Consider the following 12,695-nt stretch of genomic DNA (forward strand, 5'->3'; position numbering starts at 1 on the left):
TTTAATTTGTTTTTAAATATAACTGAGGTCCTATATATCAAGGTGTTTGAGTAGGATTTTATTAGTCATAGGGTTAGAATTGCAGCAGATATTTGCTTGAAATAACAGTTGTAAAAGTGGCATGGAAACCCTCTGCTTTGGAGAAAACACAACACCAGATTAATAACAACACTTGTGACAAAGCTCTGTCCTTGTCTCCGTGGGTCCCGCATTTCCTGGCAGATTTCGCTAGCCTCAGAGGCTCACTGTGACCCTCCACGTTACCCTTCTCTCTCTAGAGACAAGGGTCACGTCTACTGAGCCATTTTCATCATAAGCCAGCAAGGGAGGTGAGCAGAAGCTATCCTCCCTTGCACAGTCTCTTTGTCTCCCAGTCTCAGTGATTAATCGGGGGGAGGGGGCAAACGGGGGAGCCCAGGCCCACCCTCTACTCCAGGCTCCAGCCCAGGGACCCTAATAGTATCAGCTATGGTAGCTGATCTTTTAGAAACAGGACATGTACAATTCCCTGGGCTACTTCCCCACAGCAGCCCCCCACTTCCTCAAGCTCCACTTCACCCTTACCTCAGGGCTTCCTTCCTTGTACCTGATATGGTGTGTACTGCTCAGTCTCTCCAACAGCACAACTTCCTCCCACAGCTCCTGACATCCATCCCCACCTGACTAACTGGGAGGCTTTTAACTAGTTTCAGCCAGCCCCTGATTGTCTTCAGGTGTCCCAATCAACCTAGCGTTCTCCCTGCCTTCTGGAAAGTTCTTAATTGGCCCCAGCTGTCTTAACTGACCTGGAGCAGCTGCCATTTCACTTATCCTGGTACCATGGATTTGTTTAGCCTGGAGCTAATATATCTATCTCCCACTACTTTTCTATAGCCATCTGGCCTTGCCCCGTCACACACTTTACATTTGTATATTTCCTTTCACTCTGCAAGATCCCAAAGATGACATAAAATTTATGGATGACACAGTATTATTTAGGCTTGTTAGGGATAGAGAAAACCATTTGGAACTCTGAAAGGCCCTAACAGAACTGTGCACTTGAGAAACATGGTGTCAAATGCAATTCATGTACTGTAGGTAAGTGCAAGGTATTGCACATTGGAAGGAACAATTTATATTGCTCATATCTATTGATGGATTCTAAGTAATTATAGCAACTCAGGAAAAAGATCTTTGGCATCCAGGACAGCTCAAAGAAAATATCTGTATGACATGCAACAGTGATCCAAAAAGTGAGCCAGATGTTAGGTTGCACTAGGAAAGGAATAGAAATGTTATAGTGTTACTATATAAAATCATGGTGTACCCTGACCTTGAATACTGGCATATAGGTACCGTGTTGCTAGGGGCAATAGAAGTATCTAAGTAAATTAAATTATTTAGTTCTGTTCATTCAGCTCAAAAAGGATTTAACAGAAACAAAAAAGATCCTGAGAAAAGCAATGAAAATATTTTGAGGCGGGAAATATTTCCTTTTGGGAAAAGGTTAAAAAGATAGAAATGTAAATTTTAGAGGGGAGACAAATGAGAGGTGAGAAACAGTACCTCACCTAGTGCTCTGAATGCCCTAATAACAATTATGTGGGTGAAACCAGACAATCACTATGCTCTTGAATGAACTCATACAGGAAAATGATAAAAGACAAAAACACCGTATCACCTGTTGGTGAACAACTTTCACAAAGTGATCACTCTATGTCTGACCTATCAGTCCTCATGCTCAAAGGAAACGTGTAGAGCGCTTTCAAAAGATGAACCTGGGAGCTTAAATTCATAACTTTTCTAGACACTAATAATCATGGACTGAATAGAGACACTGGATTTATGGTTTATTACAGCAATCTATAACCCAATAACACACCCTCCCAGCTCCCTTCCCCTCCCTTCCTGTCCCCCTAAGATTGGAGGGGTGCTAACCAGCCACTTCACGTTGAATGGTCCCTTGAAATATGTGTTAACTACTTATGCTAAACAATCTGTTCCACCTTATATTTAGCTGTGACACTGAATATGTTTTCCAGACCTGAAGAAGAGCTCTGTGTAAGCTTGAAAGCTTGTTTTTTCAACAACAGCAGTTGGTCCAATAAAGGATATTACAAGAAAATATGTTTCTTGACAATGTATAATTTAACATGTGGCACTCATTGTCACAAGATATTATTAAGGCAAAGAAATCCATAGATCTCAAAGAAGAGTTAACATTTATATGAATAATAAGAATATCTACATTAAACTTACTAGGATTTTTAAAAAAGGAATAAAAGTCTTTGTGCTCAGCCACTAGCTGTATTGGTTAGAAAAAAAATTTCTCTGTGTGAGCATGTTGTTACATAATTGTCCATTAAGGTGATTTTAAACCTTCCTTAGAAGCATCTTTTATTTATCACTGTCAGAGATTGGCTGTTAGTTTAAATGGGCTACTGGCAATGCCTGTCTTCTTATATCCACATAAAATAAATAGACTTCATTTTTTAAAATGTAATCCAGAAGGAACCAAAACAGGAAACTATGGTATGAAGTGTATGTGCTTATTAAGAGCTAGGTCAACCTTGCTGAGATTTAAATCTGTAGTTTCTAGGAGACTAAATATTTCAAGACCAGTGCTCTTAGATGTAGGGAAAATTGACACATTAGTCAAGTACTGTTATTTCTAGAGTGTGAAGTATTTAGTTTGCAACATTTGTAGTGTTATATTCATCCATTATTCGTATTGCTGTGTGTTCCTTTTGCAGAGAGAGTAGGGGAACCATGTTGGTTTGTTCCCAATGCTTCAAAACATGATCTGATGGTAGCCACCTAAAAAGATAAAGGAATAAAGAGAATGCAAAAATTTAGGAAATGTTCATACGTGACAACTACTTTTATAAGGAATCAGATCATAAGGGGAATTATAACTAGAGCTGTATGGGAGATGGCTTTTCCATTCTGCAAAACTTTTCAAGATTTCAAAAATGTTCCGGTTTCACATTGGGATGAAACCAAGCCCTTTTGAAGTTTTTCATGAAAATCTAGCAAGAAAGACGCCAGAATATCCAATAGCCTGGTGGTTGGGGAAGTCACCTATGATGTGGGGGGATCCAAGTTCATATCTGTGCTCTGCCAATCTCCCATCTCCCAGGTGAGTGCCATCCTGGCCAGGCTATTGGCTTTTCTAGGGTTGGGGGTCTCTGTGGTTTTGATCAGAAATTCCATTCTGGACCTGAGAAACTTTTTGTGATGAAAGCTTCATCAAAACTGGTATGTTCATAGATTCATAGATTCATAGATATTTAGGTCAGAAGGGACCATTATGATCATCTAGTCTGACCTCCTGCACAACGCAGGCCACAGAATTTCACCCACCACTCCCACAAAAAAACCTCACACCTATATCTGTGCTATTGAAGTCCTCAAATTGTAGTTTAAAGACCTCAAGGAGCAGAGAATCCTCCAGCAAGTGATCCGTGCCCCATGCTACAGAGGAAGGCGAAAAACCTCCAGGGCCTTCCAATCTGCCCAGGAGGAAAATTCCTTCCCGACCCCAAATATGGCGATCAGCTAAACCCTGAGCATATGGGCAAGATTCATCAGCCAGATACTACAGAAAATTCTTTCCCGGGTAACTTGGATCTTACCCCATCTAAAACCCATCACAGGCCATTGGGCCTATTTACCATGAATATTTAATTACCAAAGCCATGTTATCCCATCATACCATCTCCTCCATAAACTTATCGAGTTTAATCTTAAAGCAAGATAGATCTTTTGCCCCCACTACTTCCCTCGGAAGGCTATTCCAAAACTTCACTCCTCAAAAGTTCCCACAAAAAGTTTCTGTTTTGATGAAAGAACATTTTCTAACAAAAAACCTCCCCATCAGCTCTAAATATAAGCTGGTTGGAAGTGCCTGGATGGGCCTCCTTTCCACAATCTCTAGGAATTATTATAAAAGCATGTTCATGGTGGTCTGTCCGGGTGAACACCGTATACCTGATTCACCACTGTGTTACTCCAATTCTATGATGGTATATGGTTATGATACAATCATTGGAGTTACACTAGCATAGAATTCGAGTAATACAGTGGTGAATCAGTCCTCATGTTTTTTAGAGTTATGCAATCCCACCTATTGTGCATGATGCTCCATTTTCCCTCAAATGTCTGGTGATTGCCGTCTGAGTAAGCGAGCATTTTCACAAGCCACAGTGGGATTTCTGTGACAAATTGGATAGCTCCCCTCTAGCTACACATGGGATCTGCCTTCTAATTTAGAAGACAATGAATCTTTCACATGTCCTACTTATAAAAGTCAATCTCAATCATTTTTCAAGCATCAAGTATATAATGCTTGAAAAGAAAAAGTTAGACTTCAAAGGCCTTCTGTAGTTTGCAAGCACTGTGCTTCAGTGTTTAGTTTTTCCCAGTGATTCCAGGATCAAATGATATTTTTAAAAAGTTAGGTACAGTTTTCTATAACTATTATAAAAGTATCCCTTGTAAAATAAACAAGTGTTCATTAAAGTTAATTCCTATTGAGATTTCCTCCACACCAGTAGCATTTTACTAAAAGCAAGACATTACTGTACAAGGGGACTAAGTGTTTCAATCGGAAAGCGGGGACAATTGCAAAGAGAAGTAACCATTTACTGCAGTGCTTAGTAAGCTATTAGGAAATGAAGTCACTTTCCCTTATTGTAATGACATGGTTTGAGAGAATCAGTCTGTTCAGAGGCTATCAATGGTGCTGAACTACTGAGCGCAACTGGCATATTCTGAGCTGGAACGAAATGTTCTTTTGTGTCTAAAAGCTAATTGAGAGCTCAGGGACTTAGTGGATAAAATACAGGAACTTTACCTTGAGTACTGTGATTGAAGGCTAATCTACAACCCAAATGACAGGGGTTTGCTGCTGTCGTCCCCGGTGACCAACAAATTTGAACAGGCAAGTTTTATAGAGACAGTAAATAGAAGTTTATGGATGAAAATCTACCCATTGGTACACACACAATTCACAGTGAGGTTGATGGGAGATATGTGAGTCTGAGGGCAGAATTAGGTCCTTTTACAGAAATTCTAGCCTCCCCATAACTACTGCAATGCCCATGAGCACCACTAGCACTTGAAATATGAAGCCTTCCTTTAGGGATACTAAGTATATCAGGTTTGTTTCTGGAGGGATTCATTTGCACAATTTCTTATAGATTCTTTCAGAAATAACTTTTAAAACGCAATCTTTTTCATGCTGCCACATTTTTGCCTTGTTTTGCCTTGCAAAGTTGATATTTCACTACTGTAAATTCTGAAAAGTCTGCTTCTGGTGTGGAAAGCATTTCTTCTGGGGAAAGAATTTCTTTCATTTAGATGTGGGACTTGGCACTTCCTCTTTCAGTGTAAAAGCATTGTTATTTTTCTTGAATGGAAGAAACATTCACAAAACAAAACTTGCAAGCCAACTGAGATTTCTGACCAGATGGAAATGGCACAGATTTCCTGTTTGTGTTATTTCTTGCCATAAGCATTAAGTAAAGGTCCGATCATGCAGTTTAATTGTCACCAGGAGTTTTCTTTGCTTGTATGGAAAGCAAAAGTTTTACCTCATCATTCCTGCCAGGTGATATTATTTTGTTTTGTTTTTATCACAGCTTAATACTAATAGGGAACAAAATGCTAAAATTTCCTGACAGACTTTGACATAACTTCACCAGGTTTCCTGTTGAATTCAGAACTGAGGATCTTTCATTTTTACAGGCCGTAAAAGAAATTAAAACCAAATTGTCAATATTTTTACATTTTTCACAGAGGCTGAGCATTGTGATGTTTTCATTTTTAGCAGTAAAACATATGTTGTTCTTTATTCTACAGGGTAAATTCTCTAGTGTGAGCTATAGATACATTTTTTCACAGTGATTGATCGTGATGAGTGATGTGTTCCTGGTTTCAATTTTTCAGACCTCAGCAGTAACACAGCGGATAAGTCCCTGCTCCACGCTGACCAGCAGCACTGCCTCACCACCAGCCAGCAGTCCTTGCTCCACCCTCCCTCCAGTCAGTACAAATGTTACAGCCAAGGATTGCAACTATGGGGCTGTTACCAGCCCTACATCTACTCTGGAAAGCAGAGATAGTGGTATCATAGGTGAGTAGTGTTCTCTCTCTCTCTCTCTATTTCCCCTCTCTCTCTATTCCCCCACCCACCCCCAAATGCTAATCTAGGCAATGATTCTGTTTATTTGTTTAGCAGGTGCTGCTTGAGAGTAAGTTTTTGGGTCTGTCTTTATGCTTTGAAACAGGACATGTTAGCATTATTCAGATTTATGCCATTTAAGTGGGTGGGAAGGATTGTTTCTTTTTCGAGTGCTGGTCCCTCTTTGTATTCCACGCGTAGCTATGCATGCACCTAAGAATAGAAAATCTTGCAAGTGGTGTCCATTGTTCTGTGCCTGTGCCCTGGATAGAATCATAGAATATCAGGGTTGGAAGGGACCTCAGGAGGTCATCTTGTCCAACCCCTGCTCAACGCAGGACCAATCTGCAATTTTTTTGCCCCAGATCCCTAAATGGCCCCCTCAAGGATTGAGCTCACAACCCTGGGTTTAGCAGGCCAATGCTCAAACCACTGAGCTATCCCTCCTTATGTTCATCACCACTGGTATCTGGGGATGTGCAGACTGACCGACTCTCCAGTTCTTTCTTACTGCTAAATGGCCTGAGTCAGAATTCTCAGAAGCTAGCCTTGCATTGTCTTCATCTCTGTCAGTATAACTGTATATAGCTTATTGGTGTTGTATAGTGTTTTATAATATTTATTCAATTAGTGTAGCTTAGTTTTCCCCACCCTGGGGACCCATCCCCCCCTTTCGGGAATAGGACTGTGTCCAGAATTCCAGGATTTAAAAACTGTATCTGTTATCCTCACTCCTTCTCAATCAGCAACATCACCAGCACCGCCTTTACTGCCTTGGCAAGGCGCATATCTCCACCAAGTGCTGTATGTGTCACTCTTTCCCACCCTGGACCTGAGAGGGATGAAAGCTCTGACCGAGGAAGCACCTCACAGAGAAAGCCTTGAGACCCCAATCAGATCCAGGCTGCGGAGATCCCCCATGCACTGGTTTCAGTTCTCAAGCAGCAAGAGCTGTGGAGCAGAGGCTAGAGCAGATGACTTTAAAGACCCGTTGTTTCAGGCTTCCCGTGAGTGTAAGGGACACTCTCAGAGATATACAATCCTCTAAGCTTGCTTCCAGGAAAAGGGATCCCTCCCCAATTCCTTCCAAGTCAGGTGAGTCTTCACATGCAGGTCTGAAGGACTTAGGTCTGCCCAAGACTCCCAACCAGCAATGGAAAGCACACAGGAGCAAAGCTCCAACAGTACCAGCTCTGGTACCGACATTGGTGCCAACCGTGGCCTCTAGCAAGGCAAAGGACCAACATCTGCCAATATCAAACAAGCTCTAGATGGGACACTGTCTCTGACAGCACTGGTCTGGCCCCATAAGGATCCACCAACCACTGAGTCTGTTGTGGCACTGGATCCTGTGGAACCAACACCTAGAACCCATCTTCTGCAGAAATAAATGAGGGGCAAAATCCCTTACACTGTGCATAGAGGAAGTTGACTTACAGAACTGGTGTGTCAGGAACCACATCACAGTTTCTGAGAAGTACTTTCGAGGGCCTCAGAACTCATTGGCAGACAACCTCAGTAGGCATTTTGCCACTGATCGTGAGCAGGAATTACACAATTCAGTGATGAACATCTTCATGCCATGGGGAAAGCATCTTGGGACCTGTTTGCCTCCCAGATGGATAAGGAGTTCAAGGTATATTGATTCAAAGCAGCTTAAGGTTTGTATTCCGGGGAGTTGGTGCAACTGTCCTGGACAGGCAACTTAAGGTATGGGTTCCCTCCCATCCCTCTACTACCCCAGGTTCTACGGAACATTTGTCACAACAAAGCATGAGTCATTCTCATCGCACCCAGTTGGCCCAGAGATTTCTGGTTTCCAGACCACCTATGAATGTCAATCCATCAGCACTCAGTCCTTCCCAGATCTGCTGGCTCACGAGAACTGCAGGATCAGAAATCCCAACCTGGACTCTCTTCATCTCATGGCTTGGCATTTGGATGGGCATCAGACCTAGAGTGTTCATGTTTGGAGACTTAATAGTTCAAACTATTCATAATCACAGCAGGAAAGATTCTACCAGAAAACGTTTAGAGCCTGGCATGGATACAAAAATGTGGATCCTCATCCACCAGAATCAACCCATGATCCAACTTGCGATCCGCTAGCCATCTTTTACCTGTATCCGCACCCACAGCAGCAAGCCGTTTCACAAGGGCTAGCAATGGGGATGGGAGGGAAGGGAGTGAGTGGGGGGCGAGGTCTTGCAGGGAAGAGGCAGCGTGAGGGTGGGGACTGGGGGTAAAGGGCAATGTGGGGGCGGGTTCTCGAGGGAGTAGGGGGAAGGGGTGTCGCATCACGTGCTGCTCCTGGAGGCTCACGAGCAATGGCACACGGCATCAGCAATGCGTGATGCATCACAGTGGGGCAGAGGGGTGGGGTGCTGGCGCCCCGCCTGCTCCAATCCCCGTGGCCGGGACCTGCTGCCCAGGAGCCGGCAGGCTGGGAGCATGGACAGTGCTGCTGAGCCGGGCCTTGGTGGGAGTGCTGGCGCTGCCTGAGGGGCCCGAGCTGCTGAACAGGGAGCGGCACGGCAAGGGGGTGCTGGACAGTCCTGACTCCGACCTACCCCCGCCACCCCCAGCCACTGGCTGCTGGCCACCAGCCCCGAGTGCTTGTGCCCCCTGGGCTGCCACCACTGGTGAGTACAGTCCTGTGCGGTTGTATCTGCATCTGCTCCACTATCCGCAAACATGGTCCGCGGATATCCGCAGATTTGCAGGGCTCTAAAACCGTTATCTAGCCAAATGGAGGCAGTTCTCTACCTGGGCACAACAGAACCAGTGTCATCAAGAAGGGTGTTGGTAGTTGTAGAGAGAGACTCAAAGAGCTCAATTGATTTAATTTAACAAAAAGAAGGATAAGGGGTGACTTGATTATAATCTATATCTACATGGGGAACAAATATTTAATAATGCGTTCTTCAGTGTAGCAGAGAAAGATATAACACAATTCAATGATTGGAAATAGAAGCTAGACAAATTGAGACTGGAAATAAAACGTACATTTCTGACAGTGAGGGTAATTAACCATTGGAACACTTTACCAAGGATTGTCATGGATTCTCCATCACTGACAATTTTTAAATCAAGATTGAATATTTTGCCAAAAGATCTGTTCTTGGAATTATTTTGAGGAAGTTCTATGGCCTGTGTTATGATCACAATGGTCCATTCTGCCCTTGGAATCTATGAATGTAGAAATCAGGGCCAGTAGGTATTTTTGCTGATACAGACTACCGCCTCATTCTCAAGACGTTGGGTCTTTCTCTTAGCTTGCTGTGGGTCTGCCTAGCAGCAATTAGTTCATTCCATTCTCAATAGATGGCTATTCTATTTTTTCTTCCCCAGTAACAAATGTTGGCCACTTACTCGATGTTCCACCTGTCTATGAAGGTGGCCATCTTGGCTGCCATTGTGTTAGCCAGGAGTGTGGATGATCTTTTGGCCCTCTTGGCTGTTCCATCACACACTACGTTTCATAAAGAAAAAGTTGCTATAGCAGAGTGAGCAGGGGGACAAGTGACATCTTCTCAGAGACTCTCTAAGTGGATTTCTAGCTGTATCCTCCTTTCCAATCAGTTGGGGAATTTCCCTCCCCCAAATGGGGTGAAGACCTATTCCACTAGAGCACAGGTGAGCTCAGAAGCATCTCTTTGGGTTGTACCTATGCTGGACATTTGTAAGGCAGCAACCTAGAATTCCATCCACACCGTCATGAAGCATTTTGCTTTGGTCCAAGCCTCTTCTGCTGGCACAGCCCTTGGCATTGTAGTATTACAGACATCCATACCATCTGCATTCTCGTACCTCGCTCCGATTTCAGTACTGCTTGCCTGTCATCCATATGTGTAATACACACTGAGATAAGCCCTTGAAGAAGAAATGGAGATTGCTTACCTGTAACTGGAAGTTCTTTAAGATGTGTGGTCCCTACATTTATTCCACTAAGCGCCGTCCTTTCCCTCAGCTTCAGATCAAGACTGGATTCACTGTAGAGAAGCAACTGGAAGACAGTCCAGGACCTCCCGTATACTCTCAGGGCTGAACACAAGATCCAGGGAGCAGGCGTAGATAAGCGAACACTACTTGTAAGATTTTTCCAGTCTCTGGCACGCACAGCGCATGTGAGTCATTGTGCTAATTTGGTTGCATAGTAGGTTTGGTGGTCCAATAAGGATGTGAAGAAGGTAAAGATGGTAGGTCTTGGTGCCAGACAGTAGCCTCCCACTTAGGAGGCAGGTCCAGGTCCTCCTAGTTAACATGAGTAAGTTTAGATAAGTGAACAAAAAACAAATCCTGTTTTTCTGCCCCTTTCTTCTCTCTCTGGCAGTTGATCTATGGCCATCATTACAAGCGCCCTGTCACTGTCTTAGGACCCCGGGCACATTTTCAAGGTGCAGTTTTTCTATTTGGCATCCCCTCCTCAGAGGTGCAGCCACCTGCCCATTTCTTAGAACTAGTGCTGACTCCTCAGACACCTGCCCCCAGTCTGCCCAATGGCTTAAACACACCATCTCCCAGAACTCCAGCTTTGTGGTTTTTGAGCCCACAGTTTGTCTCCTCAAGAGGCACATGAATAGTGTAATACAGATAACACACAGACTTTGCACAGGATTCTAAAACCGCTGCTATTTACTTAGTTGCACAAGAAAGACACAGACCAACACAAAAATAATAAACCCTACATGCATTTCCTTGCCTCCATTTCCTCACCACTCCAGAGCACTCTTTGGGCTGGGGTCAGAGTTATCTGGGACTGTCCTGAGTCCTGCTGTAGCGCATCGCTTATGTTCTGAAACATGGTACCTTCTCCCCCAGCTTGCCTTCTCTGGTTGTGACCTGTCTGCAGTTAAACAGGATACTCACCTCTGTCCCCACTATGAAAGTAAACTATCTGTGAGCCTCTCTAGTTTATATCTCCCACCACCAATACCTTTGTCTCTTTGTCCTACTGGTAACTTTCCGCTCTCTACTTCCTCCTACCTGGAGGAGGAGGAAGTATCTTCTCCTAGACAGTAGCCTATCCATTGTCTTTCAGGTGTTTCCACCTTAATAGACAGTGGTTGAGTTCTAACAACCGACCATTGTCCCTGGTACTAAATGCTTAAAGACTTCTCAGCAATAGTGAATACAGAGACAGACATTTGTGATTCAGCAACTGCCATAGTAACAACTGCATAATAATTTCATTTATCAACCAGAATTCATAAGTTGTACAGAGCTTCCTCAAATCATCACAGTTGCATTAACCTTCCTAGCCTAGCAGTGTTGTGTCTCATATTTTAGAGGAGTTATGAGAATTGCCTTGGGGCAGAGGTGTTCTGGTTTCATAAGCCCACCTCTTTTCCTCCCAACAACAGCCTGAGCCTTCCTATGAGACAACTGCTTCTCTCACCTTAAATCCTCTTTCTGTTTTAAAAGGAAATAGTTTATATTCAGTGCGTCCAGCCCCAGTGTTTGGCCACTGCAAGGACAGTATTAGCAAGGGGACAGTACCTTGGACTGCAGAGTTTGCATGCCCCATGGCTGATTCTCTGTAGCGTATACCTCTGACTTTTCTGAACCTTTAGTAGAGCAAGCTTCCAGTTGTGCTCCTAAAAGTCTGTCTAGTTTTCTTCAGCTCAACCATTGGCAAGACTTGCTTCAGTGAAGAACCAGGATGAATTTAACACAGAATTGCAAGGTTGCGTCACTTGCTTGTATCTGTCTAGCAGATTTTTAGTGCCTATTTCATCAGTGCCCTCTACATGTTACAATACATGTTTAGGTGGGAGAACTTAGAATGCAAATGTGTATATTTTATTTCAACTCAACACCTGCAAAGACGCAGTTGGAGGAAAAAGAATTTCTATGTAAAATCAGATGTGATGTTTCTAGCTCAGTAGCTCTTTTGTCAGGTTTCAAATATTGTATATTCTTTCTGCTAAGGGAATTCTTTTCCCTTTCAACCATCTGTGTATTAAAAAACAGGTTCATAATTTAAGAAAGTTAGTTTTCCTAGTCATTGGTGTTTTGCACGACTGGTCAGGAAACCTGAGTTTAATTTCAGCTCTTCCACTTCCCAGAAACGTTGTTTGTATTACTTTTGCTTGCAGATTCTTGTAATGAAAATTTAAAAAGTACTCTGAGTGATATATCACAGTGGGTTATTGAACTCTAGATTTCAGAGTAGCAGCCGTGTTAGTCTGTGTCCGCAAAAAGAACAGGAGTACTTGTGGCACCTTAGAGACTAACAAATTTATTAGAGCATAAGCTTTCATGGGCTACAGCCCACTTCATGGGATGCATAGAATGGAACATATAGTAAGAAGATACACACACATACAGATAAGTTGGAAGTTTCCATACAAACTGTGAGAGGCAAATTAGTTAAGATGAGCTATTATCAGCAGGAGAAAAAACTTTTGTAGTGATAATCAAGATGGCCCATTTAGACAGTTAACAAGAAGGTGTGAGGATACTTAACTTAAGGAAATAGATTCAATATGTGTAATGACCCAGCCACTCCCAGTCTCTCTTCAAACCCAGG

At 43.1% G+C, this 12,695-nt stretch overlaps 1 protein-coding gene across 8 annotated transcripts in view; it reads left to right on the plus strand.

The window, feature by feature from the left end:
• Positions 1–12,695, plus strand: part of TANC2 (tetratricopeptide repeat, ankyrin repeat and coiled-coil containing 2) — a 675,729-nt gene that overhangs the window by 478,088 nt on the left and 184,946 nt on the right. For all 8 annotated transcript variants that reach the window (XM_037886783.2, XM_037886784.2, XM_037886786.2 and 5 more), the window contains one exon: positions 5,929–6,115. In XM_037886783.2, coding sequence (XP_037742711.1) covers positions 5,929–6,115 — 187 coding nt within the window. The remainder of the gene's footprint in view (positions 1–5,928; positions 6,116–12,695) is intronic.

Source organism: Chelonia mydas, chromosome 27 (assembly GCF_015237465.2).
Source record: "Chelonia mydas isolate rCheMyd1 chromosome 27, rCheMyd1.pri.v2, whole genome shotgun sequence".
Taxonomy (NCBI): domain Eukaryota; kingdom Metazoa; phylum Chordata; order Testudines; family Cheloniidae; genus Chelonia; species Chelonia mydas.